Consider the following 27,468-nt stretch of genomic DNA (forward strand, 5'->3'; position numbering starts at 1 on the left):
AATTCGCCCAAAAGGCCACAACCTTCTGAACTCAAAGGCTCAAAAACTCACCATCAAACACAAACCATCCATGCAAGGAATTCCTGCAGTCCAACCACTCCCTGTCAGAGCCATGGGATGTCTCCTCTCTTCCATTTCACAGGCTACATTAACCACAGACATTGCACGTCATACATTTTTATTAACCTGGAATGCCAGCAAATGACTGCAAAAACATCTCCCTCATCCTTCTGATTCGCCAACAAAAACCAGCTCCAATTTGGGAAGATCTGTCAGATCACATGGGGAGGTCTCATGGTACTAAAAATGCAGCTCCCCACGAGCTAATCCCAATCCTGCTGGAGCACCGTTGGACAGCTCCACCTGCCCAAAACAAAGCAGTACAACAAAAGAAATGCTCATGAGCCAGGGGGAAATGGGGTAAGAGCTTCTCCACTGCCATCACATGGATGGGGAGCTCTTCCCACAAGTGCATCAGGATGGTGTGTGTGTGTGTGTGTGTGGCTCGGCTTCGCGAACAAAGCTTTGGGCAGGGCTCTCCCCACGTGCCCTTCCTGCCTGCACAGTGGATTTTAGGTGAGGCTCAGCGTGCGCAGAACTGGCCCCACCGTTCCAGTCCTGAGGTTCATCTGCCACAGCCGAGCGAGCTTGGACGGTGCCAGTGAAGTCCTCAGGACTAGAACCTACAGCACCCGGCATTTCCCAGGAGGTCTCCCATCCAAGTACTAGTCCGGGGCTGACCCTGCTGAGCTTCCGAGATCTGACGGGATGGGATGGCAGGGAGGCATTTAACTGCCTATCAGGATGGTATTCCAGCCCAAAACACACTCTGTCCCCACTTTGTTTCTCCCAGAGTAGCCAACGTGACACGTTCCTCCTGGTAGCAGGAAAATGGGAAGATCTCCCAGCACACAGTTAACTCCCTGCCCACTCAGCAGCTTCTGTACTGCAAAATGTTCCAGGAATATGTATTACATAAATAAAATACAATGGATACCTGGCTTTGCCATCATCCCCCCATCTGTCTGTTAACATCATAATACAGCAAACCACACGGAATTTTTTCAGATTTGCTCTCCCAGGGGATGATAAGAAGTAATCTCATTGTTGTTACAAATGTTTTATTTCGAAAAGAAAGCTTTTCTGCATATTTTAGTTGATCTAAACACGGTAGATCTCGGGTTTTTAAATCAGCAGATAATATGCAATTATCTCGAGCTAGATTCTGATTTTGAAACAAGCTCTAATTAGCTCCCCATTTTATGCTGTTATAATCCTTTCTTCAACTCCCATGAGTGTTACTATTGCTAAGCAGCATGAGGTTAGGAATGATGGATGATACCCAGAAAGGAAGACAAACAAAAGGGAAATTCAAAATCCCCTGAGATCACCCGCAGCTGTATCGGCAAATGAAGATTTCCACATTAGGTCATGAGACGACCCTTAGAGAAACACACACCAAAAAGGCACGTCTTCTTCCCACTGAGTATTTGCAAGTCTTTAATGTAGTATATAGAGAGTGTATGTCCTTCACAGAGGATAAAGACAAAAGTGAATAAAAATTCAGCTTTCCTGGGAGCGGCTACGAAATCAGCAGCGCCAGAAAGGAAACTTTGTCTTGATCTCACACAGACACGCAGAGCGAGACCCCAAAATAAAACAAACTAATAAAAGCTCTACACAGTACAAGTATTTAGAGAAATATCCAAGGCTTCTCCTGGCACATGGAGACTGTCCAAACCCACCCCAGCTCCCATCATCAGTAATGCAACTAAATAAGGGCCAAATTTATCAGGAAAAAATGCTGATGCAGTTGGGTGACACTAATTCAACTTTTTTTTTCCATGTGATTTGGTCTGTGCTTTTGACACATAAATCATTAAAAAAGGCAGATTTACCCAAGGGCATTAGAGCATTTAGGTGGAAAGAAATACACAGAAAAAATGTTAGAAAAGGCACAGCAATACTGTTTTTGACCACCTGGGGTACAAACACCATTTTTGTGTAAAACATGTTCCCTGAAACTTGCACAAAATCACCAAAGCATTGAACAAAGGTCACAGGCAGAAAATGCAGGTATTTACCTGTTTGTCATTTTGGCATAGGCTGTTTTTATAAAATTCATAAATGGAGTTTCCAAAGAAGAAAACCAAGCCTACCTTCCCTCTGCCATCTCAATATATACAAATAAAAATACATAAAATACATCTATTTTATCCATTCATTCCCACAGATGAGAGACTGCTGGGTCCATCTGTCCACATGTGAAAATGGAAAATTACTGGACAAAAGGCAAGAGTGTCATGAATTAGATGTAAATCAAACCCTCATCATCTAGAAGTGTAATTATAAGTGGGTCAGAAATCCAGAAAATCTTGCTGAGTTTGATACAGTAGTGCCAAACAGGAATGAAAACCCTCCCAGGTAATAAAAGTTTCGTTACTATGCATGTTGACACTCTGTACACTGAAGACCTTCTTGGCACAGCACTCAGGAGCCACTGAGTGTATTAGTTTAATTTCACTTCGTTCCCTTCATGCATTCAACAAGTTCCAAGCCAATTATATTCCATGGAAAAGGCTCCAGACCTTTTCTCGTTTCAAAATTGTTCTGATTAATTTCTGTTTTAAAATTACAAGTATACAACCTTTTCTGCCTTCATTTTCCTGGGAAATGTCTCAGAAGACCAGAAAATTGGAGCTGTCTCATTTTTTTTTTTCCTCCTGCCCTGGAGTGGTGGATCTTTCACAAATGCATAATTATTATTACCTTTTCCAAACTGTTTGCTGCACTTTTAATTACAGAACAGCTGCTAAAAAAAAAAGGAAATTACCCAACTGCCCTTCCTCATTCAAATAACTTGGTTTTGCTCTGCCTGGTGTCACAACCTTCCTTATGCCTTCACACAGAGAAAGGCACCAAGAAAAGAACATTTTGTACAACAATTCTATTTTTAATCCACGGAGGGGAGGCAGAAAAGGGCACGAGCCCATTTTCTCATTTGTAAGTTCTCCTTAAGGAACAAGGGAGGGCAATCATCAATAATATGATTTTATTAGCTGATAGGAACGTGTCTCCTCACAAAATATTAGCTCAAGGGCAGGAACTGACAAACGAGAGTGGGAGTGTGGGAGGGAACAAAATATCCCAGCAGCCAAACTGAACTTCCTGAAGGAAATCACTCTCAGCTCCCCGAGATCCTCCCGGGAATCCAGAAGGTGGTTGGATTTTAATACCATGGGCTTGTCTTTCAATCTTTTATAATTAGAGTTAGTCATAAATATGATGATTAGCAATAACAATGCAGCATTTCCCAGCTCCTCTGATTTCAAATTCCTCTTAAAATGGCTACAATTAATTACTCATATTTTCCACGCTGTCTGAGGCTTTTCTAACTGTGACACTTTCCTCTTGCATGGTATTGATGCTACAAAAAAAGTAGTCAATGGCATGTTTTTAATGAAGCATCACAGGAAATTTCCATGTTCCCTAAATGCTTGGCAAGAAGTAACAATAGCCCTATGATTGCAAATAATTTTCTCCCATTTTGGTTTTGTTTCCATGGCTTGTTTTTACTGGGGGCATTTTTTTTCTTTTTGCTTTTATCTGTTTATTTTCGACAGCTCTTAAGAAAAACCATGGACTGAATATCATCATGGATTTTCTTCTAGTAAAATCTTTTAGAATGCAAAATAGTTTCCCAGAAGAGAAAAGGGCAGTTTGGTTGAGATATTCAAGAGTAAAACCAGCAAGCTACAGAAAAAAAGGTGTGTTTCAGAACAGCAGAAAGGTGGAAGAAGGGCACAAATCATCCCTCTCTGTATCCTGAGATGCAGCAATTCCCAAGACAGGGCACTGGCTGTAAGTACAGAGCAGGCACGAGTGTTTTTCTGGAGTACAAAACAGCCTGAGTGGTTTGTGTGAGTGAAGCAGATCATTGGTAAGAGTCTGTGTGGGTAGAGTTTGGTATCCAACAGCAGGAACACAGCTGTTCTGGTCTGTTCCAGCCTCCCTCCCATCCTGTGGCCACCTTCTAAAACCTTCAGCCACTCGTTTCTCTGACACTCAGCTTTGCTGCATCGGCTTTTTTTAATTTTTTTTTTAATGGAAAGGGAAAGGAGAAAAAAAGGTCAGCTTGGAATATTTAACGAAGCTTGAAAAAGGCATAACGTGGCCTGTTCCACACCTTGGAATTAACAAAGCAGATTTTGTGCAAAGGGAAGTGGAAAAAAACCCTACCAGTGAGTGAGGCAGCTGGAGGATGAGGATCACATTACAAACCAAGGGCTTGTTTTACAGCCACTGTCACGTGGCACATTGATAAGCTGAACTATGGCAAAAAAAACCCTACTGAGCCAATGATCTGTGAGATCAGACAGAGTCTCTTCACCTAATCTATGCAGCTAAAGATGTGTACTCCCTACCTCTGCCATAGCAACAAGGAGAGAAGGAGGAATTAACTGCATTAATCAAAAAATTGAAGGGACTCCTGTATGAGACAACACAACGTGAGAAACCTCTTGGCATCAAAGCAAATGAAACGCAACAAAAGCACAGAGAATTATTTCAGAGCAAATCATTGAAACCAGCTGATTACCTGAGCTTGCACATCCCTGCTGTAGGGAATCCTGTAATGATGTCACAGAGTGAAGGACTAGACAAGAGAGGAGAGGAAAATCAGGGAACAATAAAAGGAGATGCCAAACCACAAACTAAACAGTAAGCAGGCTCAACAAATAGCAAACTGATCTTGGCAAGGGCTCTCTGCTCAGTTAACTCAGTGGCATGTAAAGGTACAACCAAAGCCAGACTCCAGCCTGGCTTTTCTGTGCCAATAGGAATTAGGGTAAGAGACAGCCACAATAAAAGTGTAATTGCAACACAGCATTCCCCCTTTAGAGCTTAGTTCTTCTAGCTCACCTCCTGAGACAGCAATCGATATTCTCCCTGGGACAAGCCAAATCCCCTATGCAGCCCTAGGAAACAGCACGCAACCTTTTCCAGCTCTTTGGCCAAAATGTTTTGGAATTATTTCTCATATTCATGCCTAGATAACATCACCCTAATTAGGAACTCGATAACTGCTGCTTATCAATTAGGCATAAACGAGTGCTTGGTTCATAAACATTCCCAGCACGTCCCCTTAGGGACTGGCTGGGCTGCCAGGGTGGATGTGGCCACTTCCATGGTGCAAGGATGGCTTACTGCAAATTTCAAAAAAATTAAAGAAAAAAGAAAAAAAAATAAAATAAAAAGACTTCCTCCTCCCTCAACTCAAACAACACAGTGGAATTTTAATTACCTTGTCCTTGTTGCTGCCCTTGTGCAGGCAGGACACACTGTCCCAGCTCACCATTCAACCAGAGCTGCATACGAATAAATGGTTCTCGGCCTTTTTGGGTCAATTTACTCCATGGCTTTGGCCTGGAGAGCATGTCACTGACACTTCCTTGGGACAGCCCCAATACCTGAAGTGAAGCAACCAAGAATGGCACGTTAACACACTGGAAGTGGAAAGGGCATAACTGAACTCATTTTGGGTTCCTTTACTAAATGGGGTTTATATGGACCATTACAAAAGCTGCAAAATGACATCTGTAGATACTCAGATGGAAATGCCTTTTGTTTTTTCCTGCCGTGTTTCCTTCTGGAACGTGGTTTTTTTCCTGCAGGATCAGGACAGCACAGGCTGGTGTAGGATTTGCATGCTTTTCATATTTTGTGTCAAACAGTTTCATCAGTTTTAACAGGAAAAACACCCAGTCCAGGCACACACAGGCAGATGAAACAGGCAATGATTGGCATGTATTTTGTTCTCAAACAAAAATAATTGGGACTTTTGAGACTAGGCCTATATTTGGTTGATTTTTGGGGTATGAATTATAACGATGTGTGTTTTCACCTGTAGCAGCGGCTGCTCCATGTAAGTAAATATTTAAGAATACAGCTGACTGCAGTGGAGGGGGAATTGCAGACAGGCAGAATGCAATTAGTTGCCTGGAATTCAGCACAGGTAGAGGAGTTAAAAATCACACTTAATGAAAGCTGCCACAGGATCTTTAATGACCCTGAGAGGTCAGGCTTTTCATTTTACATCGCAGGGAGAAGGTAATAGTGCGATGCCAGCTCTTATTATACTATTACATTGATTCAATTCTTTATAAGAAGCAGAAACAGCAAATGTCCAACACTTCTTACAGCCTGGGAGGAGTTTCCTGCTGGTCAGGGACCCTCAAAATCCCACATGCTCAAGGCTTAGGGCCCACAGTGTGAGAATTTCAGGGAGCCTTATGATCTGTAACCAAACATTGCTCAAAAATGTCCCAGAGCACACTGAGATGCCAAGCCCCAGGTGTAAGAAAGGACTGAATTCCTGACTTCAGACTAAGAAAAGGTACAGGATTTTCCATGTGTTTGTTTAAATACCCCCGGGCACATTTCCAAACAGCAAAAAAAGGAAAAATGCTCGTGTGTCCATAATCTTCACTTATAATGAATTTAAAACTCTCTAGTCATGACAATGGTATTACTCAAATATTCCATGAATTCATTACATTAAGCATGAAATACCGAGTCTCAATGTTTGCTTCAGCTTTCAAGGTTTCTAAACTCAGGGCTCCACTTCTAATTCCAAGTGGCTGAAGCCACCCTCTGCATGAAAACCCTTGCAATCCCCAAAACACAGAGAAACTAATCCTTTCCTTCGTTAGCTTACTTTTTAAATCCTTAAAACACAAAGAAAGCCCCCTATGGCACATCCCCCTCGGCTGAACGGGGCGTAAGGAGCAGAAGGCACATTCACAACACAAGAGACAACCACTTTCTTTACCTTTTCCCCAAAGATCCTTTGGCAGATGCCATTCTTTGCTAGCTTTTCCTTGACCTGCCGCGTTAGCTCTATGGTATCCACCTCCTGGTACATATAAATCTCATACTGCTCGGGTGTCAGTGGAGGAACCGAAGGTTTGGATGGCTTGGACAAGGACACGATAGGGGATGAAGGGAGGGGGCTATTCTGTGGTGTCTCACTGCGACTCGCCCCGGTCACGCTCAATTCGGAACTCTGCGAGTACGGAGATTCCGCGTTTGGCCACTCTTTCCAATACTCGGAAGAAGACGGTCCTTGGAGCTGGCTACGATCTGGCCTAGTCTGATTGCTGACCTTTTCTTTTCCACCACTGGCTTCCTCAACTTTTATATCTTCGGGAAGAGCTGCATTTCTTCTCTCATGCTGCACAGTATTCCACCAATGGTCCTTCCAAACACCACCACGTCCCAACTCATTTTTAACATGCCTCAACATACCCTGGGCAGAATCACTTATTCCATGAAGCTCTAAAACAGGTGCCTCCTGAGGCTCCTTTTTGAGCCCAGAGAGGTTCTGCAATGCAGAGATACTGGAATCAGTGACAGATGAATGTTTCTTCAGGGATATGGCCAAAGGAGAATAGCTGGAAACCGAAGACATTGCAGGTGTAGACACTAGTTTGGGGGACAGGATAGAAATGTCAGCTTGAGATAGAGGTGGTGATTTTAAGGCAGGTTCAAGGGCAGCCTGCTGGGCCTCCATTTCCCGTCGGGCTTGTTGCAGAATGGATCGAATGGCATCATCAGAATTGCCACTGCTAGAGGCAGAAGGTGGCTGAGCCGGCTCAGCTATGAAAAACAACCAAAAGACTAAATGCAACACAGGAATATGCTTTATGGTCAACACGTGCTACTGTAAACATTTCCCTGACAGACAACAACAACAACAACAACAACAAAAAGAAGGGCTGAAATACATTTCTGGATGGGAGGGAGGAGTTTTCACTAAGCACAGATAGTCACTTTTCAAAATAAGGTAAGATTTCCAAAGTTCTTCACTGGAAAATTTTGATGGGTGCCAAAGGGCTGGATGTTTGCAGGCACAGACTCAGCTGCACAAGTCTGGGATCACTTGCACTTCCACCATTGTAAAAATTTTCAAATAAATGCCTTTGAAAATCAGCCTTCACCTCTTCCTCCCCCACCCCCAAGTGGTCAATAACATTTTATGGTTGCATTTACAGAGTTATTTAACCTTTCACTTCTCTCTTTCTCCACAAATGAATCTAACACACACTCAGAACTGAACACAGCTGCATTCACCTGGACAGACTATTAATACCCTCTTACAGTATAAATAAGGGGAGTCCTTTTAACTCCAAAAACATAACACACAAATTACAACAAAGTCAAAACTTTAGGAAGAGATCATCATTATTGCATTTGACAAGCTGAACATGCTCCTGCTTCCTGTTTTCTTGTTCCAATTGGTCCCAACCACTGAACTGAACAGCTCTGCCAAAGCCAGGCTGACACCTGGTCATCTCCCTCTGCCTTCTTTGAAGCTCTGGGTGCTTTCAGCAGAGATAACCCCCAGATGCAGAATTCCAGTGGGGAACAAGGATCTGGGTGGCTGTGCTGCAGCAGTTGGGGATGAGCAGAAACTGGAATGTGGGTGGGGAATTATCTCTGCAGAGCCAGGAGGGTTCTGCAACGGCATCTGCTTCTATTTAAGTCAGTCTCCACTGAGGTCCCCAGTGCCTGAAAACTAATTCCTCTGACAGCTTCTCTGCAGAGAACAGGGAAAGAGAAGCTCTAGGTAGGAGCAGGGAGCCCTCACACTGTAAGTGGCCTCAAAGTGAAGTAAGATGTGAAACATGCTGTGTATTACTCTAGTAATACTATGCCTCATCTGAATCCATTTCTGAATTTGCCTCCCTGCATTTCTTCCTGTCACGCACTGTAAAATACATGAAAAGCTAAGAAATGGGGAAAAAAAGACAGTGAGACTCTCTCTTCTGTTTTATCTGCAGGTTTCATAGGGAGTTTTGAGGCTGAATTAATATTTGAAAGGAAGCCTGGGATTCTCAGATGAAACACATTACTGAATAATGTGCTTCCAGTTTCCTGCACACAGCCTGTATTTTTCTCTATGCAGTAATTCCTTGTGTAAGGTCATATTATTTAGATCACATATTAACTAGTCTTTTGTATTCTGCCATGAGAGTACCTTAGTTTTCAACGAAAAGACAACTAGTCAAAACTGTAGATCAGGATTTACTTTAAAAACAAAACCAAAGTATTGCACAGTAATTTCCACTTCAGCCCATTAGCAGTACTGGGAACTCTTTTAAAGGGCCATGGAACAGACAGAATTGTTAATTCCATGACAGCACACAAGGAGAAATTCAACTTTTCTCAGGCTAAGATGTTAAACTATGGATTTTTGGGAAAAGATTTGCTAATTCATTCACAGAATACACTCTGTAACCAAAAATAAAGTCATCTAAGAGTCAGAACTGAGTTTGCCTGTGTAGTAATCTGGGTACAGGATGTACAGTGGTACTGTGTGACTGGTAATTGCTGTCTGGAGTGTGACCTTCACCCCGACAAATCCCTCCAGCTCCCTGTCCCAGCACTTCTGTCCCTGGGGCCTGAGTTAGAGAGAGAAGAGAAAGCAGGAGCCATTCCCTTTCCAAGGAGCAAAGAGGATTCTGTAGGTTCCCCTGCAGGTTTGGAGGGCTGCAAGGAAGGCAGAGCTCTGCCCAGGGATGAAGGTGTTCAGAAACCCCCCAGTGCTGCTCCCTTGGGAGCAGAGCAGAGACCCCACCACGCCGTGACACATGTGCCCTTAACTTCAGATATCTTAAAGACACAAACAACTCCACTACATAATAACAAAACCCCTCAAAAAGCTCTTCAAACCTACACTGAAGGTTTTAAGAACATAATTAACTGACCAGAAAGCTCATGGCAATTGTTTTAATTAAATTCTGAACGAAAAGGAGCCAGAGACGAAATGAGGCCATACCTGTTTTCTGTACTTGCAGCTCCCTTTTGGCTTGTTCCAGGATGGATTTGATGGCTTCATCAGAGCCAGTCTCTGTGGTTCGGATTCTCGTGGTTATATTACCTGGATGGAGAGGAAAACAGAGCTAATGACACCAGGAAAACTTTGATCTGGTTGCTTTTGTAACACAAAGACACACTGTGTGTACTGATACACGGCCAGCACAGCTCACACAGGGCCTTTACCAACACTCACAACACCAGAAAGGTACTTAACATAATAAAAGAAAAATATCCTCGCTGTGCCTGTCTGTAGCTGCCCTGGAATGGTGAGAACATCAGAGGAAGAACTAGCTAGTCAAATATTCCTTTTCTATGGCAACATATATAGAGATCTATTCTCTTTTCTTTTTTTCTTCTTTTTTTTTTTTTGAGGGGAGAGGAAACAGAAGGGAAAAGAAGGGAAAGGAAGAAAGCTAAAAACATAAGCCCAGAAATCTACTTAAAAATGGCATCAGCTGCTAAGCAAAGTAGGATGTGTATACATTTAGCACAAAACAGAAACAAAAAGGAACTAGATAAAACTAATTTTTAACTTTCTATAGGTTAATACATGAAGAGAAACACTCATTGAAACACAAGAAGTACTCTCCATGTAAAAGCTATTACTTGGGTGTTTGGTTTCCCTTTGGTTTTTGGTTTTTTTTTAAACTCTAAGGGGAAAAAAGGAGGGAAACCCATGAATTCTACTGCCCTTAATTGCATTTTTCATCATGAGATTACTGTTTGTAAGTGAGCTAGATAATTTCTGACTGGAGCTAAAATAACTAGAGAGTTTTGGGGTACCTGCTTTAGTTTTTTCTTCTTCCTCATGTTACTACAAGAAAAATACTGCAACTACTCTACAATAAAAAAAATGTGTTCAGACATCCTGTTCAGGGATAATTTATCAATCTGATATTCACTTATCTTGTCTTTCTCATATGCAACACTGAACTAACATCACACTAATTGAACAGTGTTTTAAAGTGGAATTTGTCAGCATAAGCCCCACGAGAAGAAAGAAGCAAATTTAGAGCAGGAGCAGTATGTGATTGTTGGTGTAACTGTGCAACCTTCTCCCTCCAAACTCACAAAAAGAGCATTTCAATAGATCTGGTGATTCTATAAAGCCACTTCTATCACTGATCTCTTTCTATCTGCACACACAGGGAGGATGGGAGTGGAAAAACTATCCAAACAGGGTCACGTTAGTACAGCAGCAGCAGAATTAGAAAAAGCAAAGTGTTCATCTAACCCATGGTTTGTTTTATACTTACTGTCTGTTTTTCTATCAGATTCCAGGCCAGAATCAAACTGCACAGTTTTAAGGAAACACACAGCTAAAGCACACTCCACTTCCTAGGGGTTGACTGCAAAGAAAAACACCTGCCTGTGACGTACCTTCAGACCCATTTCTTCGTTTCGGTACTTCCTGAAATAGTCTGTTCAGGTTCTGGCCTGGATTCTCTGTTGAAAAACAAGTTTGGTAAGAACAAAACAATCAGGGGATGGTTGCTCTGACATCACGGGCTGTGACATGAGGAGCTGGCAGGCTGGCCCTGAGCTCTGCTGGCCCCTGGGGCCCTGCCTGAGCTGGAGGAACTGGCTACTTGGGAAGAAGCAAGGCTGGCTGATTTGTTAATAAAGATTACAGCTATGTTCGGAAAGGAGATTAGACAGATATAAATAAATGTCTAGAGATACCAAAAATGAAGAGGTTAAAGATGGGCAGATAATCCCCTCAAGTACAATCATCAAAAGGAAGAACAGATTATAAATCTAACAGTGTGTGCTTCCAATTAAACAAAATCTAGGAAAACCCTGCCTGTCCTTTCCAATATTTCTTGACTGTAAACAACTTACTTTTCAGTTTCTCTAAATGTAAATCTCAGTCTTAAGATGAATCACAATGAAATGCATGTCACCTCTCAAAATCGCTGCCTTAAATATGCAAAGCTGCTTTAAACTGGGATTGTGTTTTAATTGCTCATCTCATGCATCACCTACCCTATTTTGTCACAACACTTTGGGGGGAAAAAACAATCACACAAGACACACCAAAAGCCTGGTCTCAGTAAACAACCCCAAATAAAAATTTCCAAGTATTTCTGAGGGCTGACACCCTGAGTAGCTGCTGACCCTTTTCACTCTGTATTTAGCTCCAACACGGAGCTCTTGAGAAGTGAGGGATCTGAGTGTCCCTGCTGGTTGCTCCTGCTGACAGGAACAAGCCAGCACCTAAAAAAAGCATAAGCAAAGATACTAACCTGCTTGAGCACTGCAAAGCAGAGCTAGAAAGCTGGACTTTCTGTACCTGACACCTGATTTGGGTGAGAACAGCAGCAAGGCACAAAGGGCCTCTGATGTGCAACATTTGGAACTAAGAGAGGACAGGGCGAGACCCTGGGCAGGTGAGCACTTACCTCGTTGTCTACCCTGGATGCTGCGAAGAGCCAAGATGTTCTGCTCGTCCGAGAGGAACTGCTTCATCTTATGAAATGGCTCCTTGCCTCTCACAGTCAGTTTATTCCATGGCTTTGGCCGGGCTAGGATCTCACTCACAGACCCTTGCGACAGTCCCAACACATAATGTCCAAATATCCGCTGTCCAATATTGTGCTTGATCAACTGCTCTTTCACCTGACGTGCAATTTCGGCCGTGTCTATCTCCTCGCCTTCAGAGATGCTCCCAGCACTTTCTGACTGGCTGGGAGATGGGGCCATGCCATTTACATCCGGGCTTTGTTGTAATGGACTTTGGGAAGATATGGAGTTTGTGCTGTATGGACCTGTTGGAAAAATCATGCTTGTGCTTCCTGCTTCCTGCATTGCCTTGGAGTAGAAGGACTGCATTAGCTGTCGCTGGAGGAGAGAGTTTAGTGCAAATTTTCCTGTGGAGGCCAGGGGTAAGCTGGGGCTCGCCAGGGATGAGCTGAAAAAGTCTTGACTTAAACCCGTTGGTGAGAACTGGTGTGTACCATTAGTATTGGAAGCCTGCTCCCCCGCGTTGCGGAGCAACTGGGAAGGAGGGGAGGCCGGCAAGGTTGCAGGACGCTGACTCTCAGGCTGGTCTTTCCCTTTTCTCCTGGCTGACCCTACAAGGAAGGTCAAACATAATGCATTATGGGGGGTCAAAGAGGGGGAAAAAAACCAAGATAAAAAAATGCAAAGTTTGCCCCGCAAAGGGAAAAAGTGCAGATTGACACGGGCCAATGAAGTGGCGGTGGGAGTTTTGGTTTGGTTTGGTTTCGGTTTGTTTTCATTTGGTTTTGTGGGGTTTTTTTGTTTGTTTGTTTTTTTTTTCTGTATTTGAAATTTTTTAAAGCCAAACAAGGCCCCCAAAACAAACAACATGCATTTCATGTTTGCACCTTTCTTGTATGTTGCAGCCTGGAGAATCCCCCTTACAGACATCAACACTAGAACAGTTACATGAAGTGCAGTTATACAGTTAAATAAATGCAGTTACAGACAGCAAGTCTCTCTGTTGTCTCTCATTCAAGACATGACTCATTGGACCTGACTGAACCCAAATGCAGCAAACATTTACATTTTGGAACAAACCAATTTGAATAAAGGAATCACCATTAGGTGGATGCACCAAGATCACTCAGTTAAAAGTCATAAAACACTTCAGAATTCAGTAAATCCCAGGGCCAGTGGCAACTTATAACTTTCTTCCAGCTGCAAAAACCATAAGCATTCAAGTATCTGGAAATTCCATGACTTGCCATTTAAAAAATGTGCACACAAGATGTAAAAGCCCACATTAGGAAAGCGGAACGGCAAACACACGTCGCCAAAAAGCAAGGATTTTGTTTTCCCAAGCTGACCTGCTGGTGGTACATCCAAGTGTATCAGACAGGAAGGTTATGTTCTACATGCAAACATTTTGCATAACATTGTGGGGGTGGGGAAGAGACTTCTGGTGCCACAGATGAATTTGTTTCCAAAACAGACAACAGCCTCAAATGTTACCACTGGGTACAGCCTGTAATGCCTCTTCCTCAACATTTATAGACTCTCTGAGCTCTCCAAGTTTTACTTTATTATCCAGCCTATAAAACTACAGAAATCCAGTGGTATTCAGTGTTCCTGTTGCTTCTTAATCCTTCTGCCATGCATTAGCTCAGACACTCAGCTCTCACTCAGCCCTCCCACCCGTCACAAGACAGCAAATGAACCAGAACAGCCAAAAATGGTGTCAACCTACCGCTCAGGTCACTGTTGCTGATGCGCAGCGTGGCGTTCTCCGACTGCAGCGAGCGGTTCTTCTCCAGCAGCAGCACCTCCAGCGGTTTGGATGCATCCTACAGAAAACCAAAGGGGGAGGTTTGTTTCTTAAAGCATTGAGAGTCTCACTCAGGCACTAAAAAGGATTTCAGAAGGAAAAAAAAAAAAACAACTCCAAACACAAGTGCTCAACTCCTTTCTGAATGCAGGGAGGGAGCTCAGAGTGTGGAGATTTGCGGCAATCACTCCGGGCTCCGACGTGAGCCACGGAAGAGATTCACTGTTTAATTTCCACTGTAAATCATTCATCAATTCCACATGATTTTGGGATGTGTAACGGAACGTTTCCTTAATCCTACTTATTTTTAAATGGTCCTGGCATGCTTTCAGTTTAAATGTGTAGACTTCTTCTAATCTGATTAAAACAGGAGTTAAGATTATATTATTCCTTCTAGGTCAACTGAGCCAAGTTAGGCATTTCCTTGACATGCTGGGTTTTAGCAGAAACAGCTGGTTCAAAAATAAAATCAGTCACAGAAACCTGCTATTTACCTTCCCCTCAATATCCAACCCTTGATCATTAAAAAATCCATAGAAAATTCATCCCAGGATATCGATATGCAGCTCGGATTTCAGAAGCAGGAATTTAAATCATAACCTTTAAACTTAAGTAAGATTAATTTGCTGAACTAGTACTCAAATTAATCTCAGTACTCAAAGGTTTGCTTTCTTATGTGAACATTATTTTCAAGGCTAATAAATACTTAAAAATCCAAACTCTAGTATCTTAAAATGACTCAACTTCACAACATTGTGTGGTTATTCACTCCAGCACAGCTGAAAATTCACTTTGTCCTTGGCCACTTAAAAGAAATTAACATGCAAAAAATGTTCAGATCAGCTTTTTACATAAGAAAACATCAAGAAAAACAATGATCGACCCACATGTCTCAACATCAACAGGAAACTGCCTGTGCCAGCACCAAGGAATTGCAGGACAGAATCTTTGATAATTAACTGAACTGATCAAGTAAAGGAAGACAACAAAAGTAGGTTCAGTACCTGCCCACCAGAGCTTTCAGATGGTGCAAACTCCATGGACTTCAATATACTGTGGAAGGCAGAAGAAAAAAATTATTTTCTATTTCTCCTTTTCATAACAACTCCACTAATGAGCATTAACATTATCATTTCCTGTTCTCCAGCAACACAAGTGGTAACAACTTTCCTCTGCAGTAACACAATCTCATAATGAATATAGAACAACTACTCAAACTAGTTAGAGGATGAGAAAAATTTCTCAAGCATCATCTAAATCATTCCATATGCAATCCCACAAGGCCAGTTTAAAGTGTAAATTTAAAGGTTAATAAGGATATAACATTTTAAGCTGTCAGAAGTGATATAAATTTATCTGTGAAGCTGGGAGGGAATGAAGAAGTCGTAGCAAAGCAACAAAACAGGGGAATCACCACCACAGTACAGCACTTTATATAATATACACCAGCTCAGCAGCAAGGAAAATATGCACAAATAATCTTCCCCACCAAGGCACTACAGGCTAAAAGGCAGTTTTTCATTTTAATAACCTCCTCGTTCTAAGGCAAAGGGAAGACAAAATGGCACAATATTTCTTAAGAAATATGAAAGATCCAAATATTTATAAGTTCATTCAGAGAAGAATCAGATAGTCTCATTGTCAATATTTTATATAAATACTGAGTGGTCAAAGGACGTCTCCCTTCAAAGGCTTTCCTTTACAGTTGTCTCATCTGGCAAAGCAGAATCTTACAGGAATCCAAACTTATTACTGTGCTTTGTCATATAAATTTTTTTAAATCAGCCTGCTGCAGGCAGGACATGAACTTCCTCAGACTGAAGCAATAAATGATTTCAGCTTCGTATTGTACAAAGACAACATTCATTTGGTGAAGAAAAACACGTAAACAGATACAGACAGTGTTTATACAGCATTTTTCAAGTATAAAGCAGCAACATCTTTGTGAGGCAACAAGAATCTGGTTTTTTCTGTATTAAACTGTATTAAAAATTGTGGAACATGTATAAAAAGTCGAGGCTGCTCCATGCCTGGAAGTGTCCCAGGCCAGGGTGGACAGGGCTTGGAGCAACCTGGGATAGTGCAAAGTGTCCCTGCAGGAATGGGATGGTCTTTAAGGTCCCTTCCAACCCAAATCATTCTGTGATTCTATGAAATGTGGAAACTGAGACAAAAAAAAAAAGATAGAGGGCCAGTCTTAAGACACAGGCACTAGTTCTGGATCCCATGAGGAGTCAGCCAGGCACCCACTGACACCCTCAGACCATGTGGGTGTCCAGCTCCTCTGTAGTCCTGTCCCTGCTTTAATCCAGAGTTAGATGTGCATTAAGTGACACTCTGGAAATCAGTGCTCCCTGAGTCATTAACAATCACTCAAGTCATAGCAAATCCAAGGAAATAATAAGTCATTCTGAGGCAGAAACCTTGAATATTTGCATCTTTGCATACTCACTGCATGCAGGGTTAATGCTGATGGGAATACCAAAATACAGTAATCAATGGAATAACAAACTTGCATTATATGGGCAGCACTGGATGACACCTCCTGCCAGCAGGAATGGCTGTAAGGCAGGGCCACCATCCCACACATGGCACAGAAAATGATGCTGCCAAGACTCTGAGGGCACAACAGCTCACCCAGGTGCTTTTCTGCTGTCAATGGACTTGTGCCAGTCAAAGAAGAGAAGTTGTGCACTAATGGCTTGAGTTCTTAGAGATCCTGACATTATATTGACATCACAGGTGTGTTTATCCATGTTGCCAATCACTGCTGGAAGCCAGTGTTCCTTAGGACACCCTGCCAGGGGAACAGCTCTGTCCCCCAGGACTCCATGGAGCCAGGAGAGATAAATGACCCATGTCGAGAAAACCCCACTCTCTGGCAGGTCACTGTTTCCATCCTGCCATGGATTCTGCAGGGAATGGGCTCTGCAAGGACAGCAAGTCTTAAAGTACATCCCACGGTGGTCAAATGAGGAGACTCATTTGAATTTAAAAGAACTCCAGTTTGAACAGCAGGTTATCACAAGGCAAACTTCCCAAGGCAAAGCCCAGGCATTTCTCCCCTTTCAGTTCAGACCAGCAGTGCTTGTGATGGGTTTCCCAGTGCCCCCCACTTACCACACTCGGGTTTGTCATGCAGAGCAGTCCAGCAGCTTCCCAACCACCTTCCTTCTGGATGAGGCTGAACCAAAAGAAGCTGCTTGCTCCCCAGGGAGCAGGGGAGTGCCCTGCCCACACTGTGCTGCCTCCAGGACCAGGCTGACAGTGGGAGGAAGTGCAAAGGAAGCCTAAACCTGTTTAGGGTATGTATTTGGTTCTCTGCACCAAAAGTCTGTCTCTAAAGCCCTGATCCTGCCCTTCCTCTCCTCGCACAGGCTGCTCAATGGATGCGCTTTGGTTGTGAGCACCTGCTGCCAGCTGGGACCTTCGGGAAGGATCCTGATCCTTGCAGCAGCTGCATTTCCAGTGAGCTTGGCACAGGCATGTGCATTCAAACCTTGCCTGGAAACTTACTGACCTCTGCCTTCCTCAAGTGGATTTTTCGATCCCTGAATTAGCTTTCTGGCAATTTCACAGGTAATTTCCTACACACTTAGAATCCAAAATATGTTAATAATCTAGCTGATGGCATCTCCAATTGTCCTAAGAGGAACATTCACTCCAGCAGATTCATTTCTTAAAAAATGTAAAAGTTAAAGATGTCAAAAATTACTTTTCAAATGTGTCACAAAAGAGACGTTTTTCCTCAGGAATATGAGGAAACAAAATGTTTCCTCTTTGGATTCCAGGAATATCTTTGCCCATGAGATCTCCACTCAATCAGTGGCTCAAGATCAGTCACCTGCTTTTTAAAGGAATGATCTTGTGACTTGAATCTGCACATCTAAGATGACTTCAAAGATCTCCCTGCAAAGCCAAGTGTGCATTGGGACAGCTCGACTTTCTGTTCGTCTGATCCCGCCTGCAAAGGCAGAGGGTCAGCGCTGTCGTGGCACTCCAGAGGGAACTGAAAGGACACACACAGCTCTCAGATCTCAAAAATAGGTTTAAAAGCCATTGGGCACAAAAGTCAAGGCAGAAAGTGAAGCATCCTGCCCCCCCGAGCTTGACATGGGCCCGGTTAAGTTCCACCAAGGTTAGAGATGTTGGCTGATATTGAGATCCCTCAGCCTGGAATGCCTCTAACATCCTGGGGAGGACTAAGGAAAATACATCAGGGCCAAAAAAACCCTGAGAAATTTATTCTCTTTCTGACTTACTGACAAGGTATCTTTTTTCTTGGTGCAGATGTCATAAGCAGTTCGTTTTTGTCAGTGTTTCAGGGCACAGGGCAGGTGGAGCAGCATTCAGTGGGAGGGATCCTGATTTACAGCAAAAGGCTTTTCACAGCCTCATTTACAACAACAGCCTCACTTCAGATCAGACTGTCACTGCCAGGTGATGCACATTCAGCCTTCAGCACATCCTTTGGATTATGGGAGCAGAGAGGGTGTTGTGAATGAGCTGCCTGGAGGAAGCAGCACTGCAAACATCTTCAGTGGTCTCATGAAGGGTCTCAATGCCCTGTGCCATCCCACAGGACAGTGTATGGACCCCAGGTCACTGCCAAGCTATCTGGCAATCCATGAATTAGGGGTTATAAAAGCTGAGAGAACAGGGCACCCAACTAGGGCCATCCAGGAGATTCTCCCACCCAGTTCACTGAAGGTTCATCCTGAGCAGAAACACTGTATGAACTGTCTTGTGTCATAAACTCTCCCAGAACTCTTTTCTGCCTTCCCATCCCTGCCCTCATGTAAGTCAGTGTTGTAAAAAAGAAAAATAACTTTTTAAAAAAGGCAGTAACTCCAGGAATACAGAGTTTGTATCTAAAGTATGAATGCAGAGTCAGGCTAAATGTATTTACTGTGTATATTGGGTTCCTGGCACCAAAAGTCTGGGCTTAAAGCCCTGGTCCTGTTGTATCCCACCTGCACTGCATTAAACCAGGTAGGATTCAAAACTCACTTGCTGTTTCAGCACATTTACATTTAGTATCTCATGTAGCAAATTGAAAGGTTGTGGCCTAATTCCCATTCATTACTTTACATAAGAGGGCACAAACAGGCTGAAATCTGAAACTGCTTCCTTAACTCAGCAGAGAACACAGATATATTTATCCCTTTCACTAAAACAGTGATGCTTTTTTGAGAGCAGTTAATAATCAGGTATAATGACCACAGAAATGGTCAATTCATTTCATTTGAATGAAACTGCACACCTACATCAGGCTGTGCTGTAGCTGGCAGTGAACCAGAACCACAGGCAGCGTGGCTTGAATACATCAGCACCAGGGGCTGGGCTTGCAAACCCAAAGCTGCTTTCCATATTCTCCAGGGACGTGTAAACAAAAGCACATGACTACCAGCCCCATCTGAAATACCTCATTAAACAAGGTAATGGGTTATTTCAGTCTTCTTAAGACACACACAAAAATGCCAGGATGATGAAAGAAGGGATGGGAGTTTCTCACAGTTTTTTAAACCTTGACACTAAACATACTTCCAGTCAAAAAAGTTCTCTTCTGAACCTGACAGCTTATCTTGTTATAGTTTAAAATGAGGCTCTTTTAAGTCTCTTAAGAAAATCCCTTGAAATAGGAAGAGGCTGTTTGTGGCTTTAGTTGAAAACCACAATATATTAGCAAAAATATACGGTGAAACAAGCCCAGCACTAAACTGGTAAGTGCTGAACACTGGCTGCCAGAAGCACAGACAAGGTATCGTGGCCAAAGACTCTGCATTCAATTTTTGGTCCACATTACCCTCAGCTGTTGGCTGGGGATTTTTAGAGTGGTCAACCACAGATTGTCAAACTTTTTCCCTTTGTGGACAATAGTTTTAGTGGGTTTTCTTCATGGGTATGTATTATTTGCTATCGAGATCCTTTGCTGTAACAAGAATCCAACAGTTCCACTGGTTCTGGATGCATTGCTGCCAATATTCCTGATTTCCCCATTATTGTGGGTTTGACTTTGTTCCAAGAACACAGATTTGTGGCTTCATTTAACAAGCACTGTTAAGAGTTTGTGAAAAAATTATGTAAGCATTTAACACTTACTTTAATTCTTTCTTAACCTCTTCATAATCAGCCTGTCCCTTCAGTTTTTCTTCCAGTTGCTTTAAAAGAAAGAACACGGATTTAATTATTTAGATTGTGGTTTTTTCTGCAGGCTTTCAAAATCATCTTCAAATTATTCCATATATACAGCAGCGCACAAGTGAGGGTTAATGACTCATACCTAATTTACATATATTAGAAAACAAACTATAACCAATTAAACGTAAACACAATTATACCTCGCTCATCCTTTGTTTACAGAGTGCCAAGCATGACAGAATTCAGTGGGTCCCAATTTTGCTGTTTGCAATGTCACTGTCATGTGTTCAATACAGAGACTGGGGAAGAAGGTCTTAAAGAAAAGGGGGAAGTGGAATTTTTAGGAAGCTGGTAAATTGAGTAAAGCAGCAGGGATGCTTTGGCACAAACTGCATCCTTAATACGACAGTTCTTGATAACCTGATGTACATGATACACAGAACAGACTGAGGAAGCTGTTGTTGATTGGAATGCCTTAGGCTTGCAAGGCTTCTACAGGGCCTCGTGCCCAAGGAAAACAGCTGTACCAGGCCATTTTACAAGCATTACTTATTGCAGGAACTCATGTGATCACACTCTGGAGATGAGGCATCGAGACCAGCCCAGCAGGTTGTTCTGCTCAGCTCTGCCCAACCCAGGGTGGTCTCAATGGCTCCCCTTCGGTGTGAGGATGCCACAAACAAACCTCCTAACACAATCCATAGCAATGCCACACACTTGGACCTTACCCAGCTCCCAACAACAGTGCTCATCACTACAGGATAAATGCTTCAGGAGGCCTAAAACAGTGATACATAATTGATGCCGTTACGTTGCTTGCAGAAGCCACATAATTTCCCACTAATAATTTCTTTGCTTGGTGCAGGCACACCTGCTCTAAGCAAAGAACAGAACTTACTGGCTTGCAACTTCCATGGATAAGTTCAGGCTAGCTCTGTTTCACTTCATTTTTGGTGTTAAAATTGGCACAGAATCCCAAAGGTCACAGAAAACAGAAATAACACAAGGACGTATCACCTCAAAGACAGAGTTTCTACTTTGAAAAGGAAAGGAGTGTGTGACATGAAAAAGAAAAGCAGGGCTTTATGTCCAGCAGAGGCTGCCTCCAGGGAAGAAGGGAATTCAAGATCCTACACTCACTCTGGGGCTGCTCACTGAATACAGGAGGGCAGGGGAGGGCTGCTGGGCACTTGGGTAATTTTAGCAAACTCACAAAGTTGTGCAGCAGAACAGCTCTGGGTGTGTGGAGCAGGGCTGGGACAGGCCACCAAACAGAGCTGGGAACCCTGTGCTGCCTTCCCCAGCAAGGTGTGGGTATCATCCATCTCAACCTATCCAAGGTGTACAAGCAGCAAACCCCAAAACTGTAACACAGCACGCACAGCTCAACCATCTCAATAACTTAAATGAGGCTTCTTGGATGGCAACACCAGCATGGTGGGACTTTGTGGGACTTTCAGCTATTCTGCCATCTTTTAAAGGATTTCCTACCCAGCCCTGCCCAGCTCACACTGTTGACATTTCTGCCTTGCCATTAGCATGGATATTAAAGAGCAGTGACAAAGTGGACATTCACATTACCAATATACAGCCCTCTCAGATTCCTGTTCCTGCTGTTTGATGCCATAATCCACCATTCTTAGTCCCTGCTGACAAGAGGCAGCTCCTGGCAGGAATCATAGGCCCTGCTCTGGCAGCTGCTCAACAAGCAGCTCTTAATGCATCACCAGCACTGCTCCTCACAGGGATGCAGGAACTGCTGCTCAGGGTGGAATTTCCACTGATGAAACGAGTGGCCTCTTAAAAAGGGTTCCTGTGCCAGCATCCTCAGCCATCAGTGACTTGTGCAGTCATTCCCATTGTGGGAGAAAGAAAAAAAGGTGTCTGTTTTAGCTAAAATATTTTTTTCCACCTGGAATATACTCAGGACGAGTTTTAGTCATTTCTTCTGACTTACCACTGGCTTTGCTTTAGACAGCAGACAAAGGGTGTGTTGGCCCTGTACTTGATGTAATTAGGAAAATCCTGGTTGATGTGGCCAGGAAAATCCTACAAGTATTGAAGATGCTGGAGGTTCTGATCACCTCCAACACGTGTTGAAATGTCACTGTGGAAATGCACTCTGTGGTTGCAGGGCCTGGGGTGCCACATCAGTCCCCTGATTTTTAAGGAGGACCAACTACAACATGCCACAAGTTCAAGCAGCTTTTCAAGCTACAGCTCAATCCTGAGCCAGAGTTACTTTAACAAGGAATTCACCAAGAATTTTTAATCCACCAGATCAGGCTGGAGAGGGATCTTTAAATGAAGCCAGAGAGCCCTTGGTACTGGGAGGAGACTCAGCATCACAACTCAGAGCTTCCAAACTGGATGCAGGGAATGGGAGGAGCAGCCAAACACCACATGACATCCTTCTGCTCTCCCTGGTCATGTCACTTTGCCACCTGCTTCTCACTCTCTTTGGTGCTCTACAGCACAGAGGCACCACAATTCACCTCTTCCTTAACTCTGGCTTGTCACATTCTGGGTCTACAGCAGGCAGACTTTTACAGCAGGATAACTGGCTATTTATACCAGTCCTTGGAGTAAAAAGTACCAGAATAAATTTAAAATAAACAATATCTTGGATTAATATGTTAGTTACTTATGCAAGGACATGCTAAGGAAACAGCTTTTTGTAGAAACAGATCTAAAACACAGAAAAAGGAATGATTCCCATTTTAATGCATTTTTTTTGTTAAGTGTAATGCTGTGCAGGGATAAACTACACCCTGAGAAAGTATTTCTGGAAAATTTAGGTAAAAAGCACAGGTAGAAAAATAAAGAAAAATATAGATATTGACAGAATGAAGCTGTTTTGAACTCTCAGATACTCACATGCTGCTATAGCTGTATGGCAACCAGCAATATTTTACTTTGAATTGTATAAAAAACACATACACCCATCACTCCCAAGTACCTAATAGAGAGATTGTTGCCATGGAAAATCTGCACCTAAATGTATACTTTATTAAACAATATAAACTAACAAGTGAGGATGCAGTGCCCGTGTATCAGCAGACCATTTAGGCACTTGGCATCTTCCCAGTCAGTGACTGTTTTAAAATGTATTAGTATGGTAATTGTCTCAAAGAACCCTGGAAAAGGCACAGAACTCGGGATAACAAAGGTTCAAGCTGTGAGACAATCTGGAGGAACTAATATCTTGCACTAAATATCAACCTGGTTAATTCAGACAAAATATATTCTAAGGACCTCCAACACAGAGAAATGCAGGAGCCAGAGGGCAGAAGGAATGAACTGGTGGCATTTCTGCATGTTAAATTTGCAAATATTCCATGTTAAAGAACTGTGCATTTGTGCTAGGAATGAACTCGAGTCAGAGTGTGCATAGACTGGATCTCCTCTTATGTTATTTAAAAAAGATAATCATTACTGTCTTTAATCTAAGTGTCACAGGTAAAGAGCAAGGGCTGCATTAAGGGCTTAAAACATTAAAAACCCCCAGCAGACTAATGCTGTAGTCTAGTTTGGAGTGATCAACTAAAAAGCCCACATTTCATTACCCCAGACTATCTGATGTATCTCTGTGCTGTATTTTAACTGGGTAACAGGCAGGTTCCAACACCCACAAAGGGTTAATACAATTACAGTTAGAAAAGTCTTGTTACTAGAGGACATATTTTGATTATTAGATCAGGTGAAGATAAAGAAGCAATAATTTCAAAAGTATTTCTGTGTTGTTTCATTAAGTCATAGAGTATTAAACAATTCCCCCAAGATACAGGCTGAGAACATTGCTTTAATTTGTGAAACTCTGAGTAGGTTTTTGTGGGTTTATTTTTTTGTTTGTTTTGTTGGTTTTTTTGTTTGTTTTGTTGGGTTTTTTTTTTTTTTGTGGAGGCAACTGTTACAATCTCTTTTATTTTAGAAGCAATTCCTCCATAATCAAACACGAGATTGACACTCTTGTCACTGAGATTTGGTGCTTTGCACAACAGGTTTCTGGCACAGGCTTTCCCAGCACTTTGGGGTGGAAGTAAGCACTTGGAAATATTTTTATAGTTGCAACAAATAAGGTTAAAGAGGGTTGAAACGACTGAAACTTTATCAATAGAGGCACTGCATCAGACACTATCAACAGCAAGCTAAATACAGAGCATTAGCTGGGCCAGGCTATGAGAAAATGGAAGGAGATTACTGAAATGGAAATCAAAGACTTGCTCTGTCATTTCTGTGATCCTACTCCCTTTGAAGTTAATGGCTAAACTAATACTGACCTCACCAGGAACATGCTTTATTCCAAGAAAATCTGTCAAGTGCAAGGACTCAAGATATTTTCTATCAGCTTTTATGAAAAAAGAAAAGAAAAAAAAAATTCCCTCTAACATGGGTGTAGCCAGCAAAATGTGTCCCTCTAAAGCAGGGCAGCTCCTTCCTCTCTCAATAAAAGTGGTGCCCACATGGTGACAGGTGGGCACAGACTGACATTGGCACTGTAGTTACATAATAGGTGCCCTTTGCTCTACAGAATTTTCATAAAAACTCTGCAAAGCTGGCTTAAAACATGCAGAAAGCACCGAATGCAACACTTCAGCTCTCATCCCTTACAGACATCTCTCCATGTCAATTATGCTCCAGCACAGCAAAACCAGGAACTGCTAAAAAATGTCAGAATTAGAGTAATTTGTAAGAGTTTCAACTGAACATTAAATCATTCTGATAGAGCAAAGCTGCCCACGCCACAGTCAGAGCTGAGTGGGAACTATCAGCCTCCTCTCTCCAAAAACCCTCCGACTATCAAACCTGCAAAACTACCACGTCTTTAATGGAATAGATAAATTTATCTTGTTTACACTTTGGAGCTCCGAGATGGTAGAACAATGAAAGAAATGGGAGTTCCAGGAAACTGATTCATTGCACATGTCAGGAAACATTTCTGCTGCTCACTGAGAGAGCAGAACTGTGTGGGCTCGGCACAAAGAAAGTGAAGCTGCCCAAGCAAAAGGTAAAAGGGTCACTCGCAAAATTCTGAGCTGTTCCTTCTAATGCAGAGCTGGATGCAAATGTGCATAGGGCCAGACCACTAATTATAAATGGAAATTACTGTGCAGCAAATGGTTAAAAAATAATGAAGTGGTTATTAAGGCTAAAAGCCTTCTCTCTGTCCATTTTACTTGTTTCTATGCTCTAAATGGTACATTTCCCTTTGCCAGTGGAGAGAACTGGAAGGGATAGCAAGTAAATTCAAAGATAAACCATAAACATTCCTGGCAAATCTTCAATACCAATCACTGGAATGGGAATTAGGAGTTTTAAAACCTAAGAAGGATTTTCTGTGCCTTTTTAGTTCAGCTATTTCATTACATATCCATGGTCAATAAATGCTGGGGTTTGGTGGTGGTTTTAATTCTAAAGGTGGTTTTAATTCTAAAGGTTTGGTGGTGGTTTTAATTCTAAAGGCAGGCATGTTCTGCAAAAAACATATTTCACAGAATCACAGACTATTCTGAGTTGGAAGGGACCCATAAGGACCATCGAGTCCAACTCTGAAGTCAATGGCCCACACAGGGGATTGAACCCATGACCTTGGCATTATCACAACCAAGTTTTAACCAACTGGGCTGATCTCATTTCAAAACATTAAGAACTGGGTAATTTAGATTTTTAAGAGAACTGTGATCACTTGGACTACAAAACATCCCTGCTCATGGCAGAGGGTTAGAACTAGATGATCTTCCAACCCAAACCATTCTGTGATTCTGTGGATGCCACCAGAATTCAGCAGAACCACAGGAAACTTACACCAGTAAACCCCAAAATCATTATATCTGTTCCACCCTCCAGAAGCTGCTGAGCACAGAACTGAGCCTTACTTTGAGTGTGCTGTTCTTGGCTGTCAGCTGCTGCTCCAGCTGGGAGATTTGGCTGCTGGAGTTCTCCCTCAGCTTGGTGAGGCTGCCCTGGAGCCTCTGCACATCCTCGACGAGCTGGGCGATCTCCCGCTCCTTGGCAGCCAGTTCCACCTCCAGGCTGGACCGGGTGAGCACCTCGATGGCCTGTTCCTGGGGGGAAAGAGCATCAGACCACACAGATCAGAACAGGCAACAGGCCTGAACTCAGGGCAGTTTGGCAAGGACTAAGAATGGCATTGAGTGGCACGAGAGACAGAGACAGTTCCTAAATCTGGGACTCCTGCGATGGACTGTGTGAAAATGGAAGATGAATCTTTCTGCTTCCCATATGAATGTTCTTGCTTCCCATATGAATGTTCTTGCTTCCCAGCTCCCTGGGAAAACAGGGATAAGGGAGGGAATAAATCCCCCTACTTCGTAAGTGCACTGGAAAAGATGCAGCCGTGAAAGTCAAAGGATTCTATTTAGATCTATTTATTATTAATAGCCCAAATGCTTTGACAACTATGAAAATCTGTGCTTACAAAATACTAATCAGATAAAATATTCTGAAGTAATGGAGCAGAATTTCTTAATCAGGAGCGGCAGGGCCATGTGCCTGTGGCTCTCTGAATGCACAATGCACGTTCCAGGCAAAATCATCAAAAATTGCCCCAAACTGCTACTTGCAATGAACTTGCTCCTCACATGAAAATCGTTCATGTTAACATTATTGCAAACATCCCTCCATGGGGAAGAAGACAGATGTGACAGCTCTAAGACAAGGCCATTCTCCCCTTGGTCACCACTTTGAGAAATTCCCTTTCCTAAATCTTTCTTCTTCCAGTTTCTCACAGCTGCAAAATCTGTTCTCAAGTCAGAAACTTCCCCACTAGGCTGACCTGCCAGTAGGACAAGGAATTGGAGAGGAGAGAGAGGGGCAGAAGAAGGCAGATCTATCCAGAAAAGATAATAGAGACTAATTGTACCATCTCTTTGTCTCCTTTAGTGCTAAGAGATCAGCTGTAACACAGGGGAGAGCTCTGAACCTCTGCCATGAGGAATGTGAGGAAACCCTTGTGCATGTGTGGGGAGCACCAGCCCAAGGATGAACATCCATTCCATCAAAGAGCCTAAAATGCATCTTACAAAGGTTAATGGCTGTTCCTCAGAAACACCAGTGAAGGAGGGGAGAATCCATTTAGCAAGAGGGATGATTATGGTGAGCATTAAACTAAAGATCCTGCAGAAGAGCCAAGAATTCAACCCACCGGCGCCGCTGTC

General features: G+C 42.8%; 1 protein-coding gene across 10 annotated transcripts in view; it reads right to left on the minus strand.

Annotated features, from left to right (window-relative positions):
- The window catches only part of CUX1 (cut like homeobox 1), a 281,953-nt gene that overhangs the window by 58,125 nt on the left and 196,360 nt on the right, over positions 1–27,468 (minus strand). For 2 of the 10 annotated variants that reach the window (XM_071574845.1, XM_071574843.1), the window contains exons 11-20: positions 26,167–26,355; positions 20,252–20,310; positions 15,154–15,202; positions 14,072–14,168; positions 12,282–12,647; positions 11,260–11,325; positions 9,839–9,940; positions 6,830–7,656; positions 5,303–5,468; positions 4,598–4,654 (exon numbers count right to left, since the gene is read on the minus strand). In XM_071574845.1, the coding sequence (XP_071430946.1) occupies positions 4,598–4,654; positions 5,303–5,468; positions 6,830–7,656; positions 9,839–9,940; positions 11,260–11,325; positions 12,282–12,647; positions 14,072–14,168; positions 15,154–15,202; positions 20,252–20,310; positions 26,167–26,355 (1,978 nt within the window). Of the gene's footprint in view, positions 1–4,597; positions 4,655–5,302; positions 5,469–6,829; positions 7,657–9,838; positions 9,941–11,259; positions 11,326–12,281; positions 12,954–14,071; positions 14,169–15,153; positions 15,203–20,251; positions 20,311–26,166; positions 26,356–27,468 lie in introns of all 10 variants that reach the window. The other 8 variants (XM_071574842.1, XM_071574841.1, XM_071574847.1 and 5 more) reach the window with 6 other exon arrangements.

The sequence above is a fragment of the Pithys albifrons genome, chromosome 21 (genome assembly GCF_047495875.1).
Source record: "Pithys albifrons albifrons isolate INPA30051 chromosome 21, PitAlb_v1, whole genome shotgun sequence".
Classification (NCBI taxonomy): Eukaryota; Metazoa; Chordata; class Aves; order Passeriformes; family Thamnophilidae; genus Pithys; species Pithys albifrons.